The sequence below is a fragment of the Lolium perenne genome, chromosome 7 (assembly GCF_019359855.2).
Source record: "Lolium perenne isolate Kyuss_39 chromosome 7, Kyuss_2.0, whole genome shotgun sequence".
Classification (NCBI taxonomy): domain Eukaryota; kingdom Viridiplantae; phylum Streptophyta; class Magnoliopsida; order Poales; family Poaceae; genus Lolium; species Lolium perenne.
The window spans coordinates 233,994,696-233,995,809 of record NC_067250.2 but is presented as its reverse complement, the minus strand read 5'-3'; the positions used below and the strand labels follow the sequence as shown (position 1 = coordinate 233,995,809).

The following is a 1,114-nucleotide window of genomic DNA, read 5'->3' as shown; positions in this document are numbered from 1 at the left end:
AAGACGCAAGCAGCCAAGCAGAAGGTTGGGGAATCGCTAAATCGAGTCGAACGGTGTGCGGCTGCTGACACGGGCTAGGCAAGGATGCGAAGTTGGGGGAACGGGGCGGCCGCCGGCGCAACGGGAAAGGGTTTGGAGGCGCTCAACGCTCGTTGACTCAAATTGGGCCGCCTCTGCCCCCTCTCTCACCCAACCAGTCCCAACCCCTTCACCGCGTCGCGGGGAGGAGGCCGCCGGCAGCGCCATGGAGAAGGGCTTGCAGCGCCACCACCACCTGTTGGGCGGCGGGAAGATGAGGGGCGCGGCGGGGCTGATGGGCCTGCAGAAGCAGAACTCGTGGTCGCCCGACATCGAGCGGGACGAGGCCTGGGAGCGGCGCCGCCGCGGCCTGATGCGCCGGGCGCCCTCGTCGTCCTCGTTCAGCCGCGCGCAGAACGTCACCGACGACGACCTCGACAAGCTGCGTGGCTGCCTCGATCTGGGCTTCGGGGTCGAGCCGCCCGCGGCCGCTGGCTGCGCGGCGTGCGGCGAGGGCCGGAACCGGCTGGTTGAGACGCTCCCCGCGCCCGACCTCTACTACGCCGTTGCCGTCAAGGGTGGCGTGCCCCCTCGACCAGGTCCAGCCCGCCTGCCTCGTCTCCATACTCATGCTGGAGAACGAATATTCTGTGGATGGATACCATGGAGATGGGAGAGATTAGCGATGGGGTTGGGATGGGACAGATTAAAAAAAATTACTCTGCCTATTGTTACTACACCTCATGCAATGGGTAGCCTATGGTGGTGTCACAGAATCATCATTGCATACGCCAAAATAATCTAGTACTTCAACGTCTGATACAGCTCACATGTGAGAAATTTTCATCTCACGGACAACAAACGTCCGTTGGATACGTGGCAGTCAGTGAGCGCGTGCTCACGTATACACCCGGTCACCGGGCTTCATTTGTTAATGATAAATTGATGATAGTAATAGAAGTTAATTGGGAGAAGACAAAACTAATTCTCAAGTCCTTAGTAACTAAAGGAGAACCTCAACGATTAAGCAAGTAACCACCTTATCATGAATAGGGAAGACTAAACCATAGTTGGTCCATCATTTGGGTGATCACAA

At 58.0% G+C, this 1,114-nt stretch overlaps 1 protein-coding gene across 1 annotated transcript; it reads left to right on the top strand.

The window, feature by feature from the left end:
* The first annotated feature begins 244 nt into the window (after positions 1-244).
* On the top strand, positions 245-823 carry LOC127315496 (uncharacterized). Its single transcript, XM_051345981.1, has one exon. It carries the CDS (start codon positions 245-247, stop codon positions 821-823), a length of 579 nt encoding a protein of 192 aa, XP_051201941.1.
* Positions 824-1,114: the final 291 nt, after the last annotated feature.

Coding starts and splice junctions, on each gene's coding strand:
- LOC127315496 (XM_051345981.1), top strand. CDS start 245: ATGGAGAAGGGCTTGCAGCGCCACCACCACCTGTTGGGCGGCGGGAAG.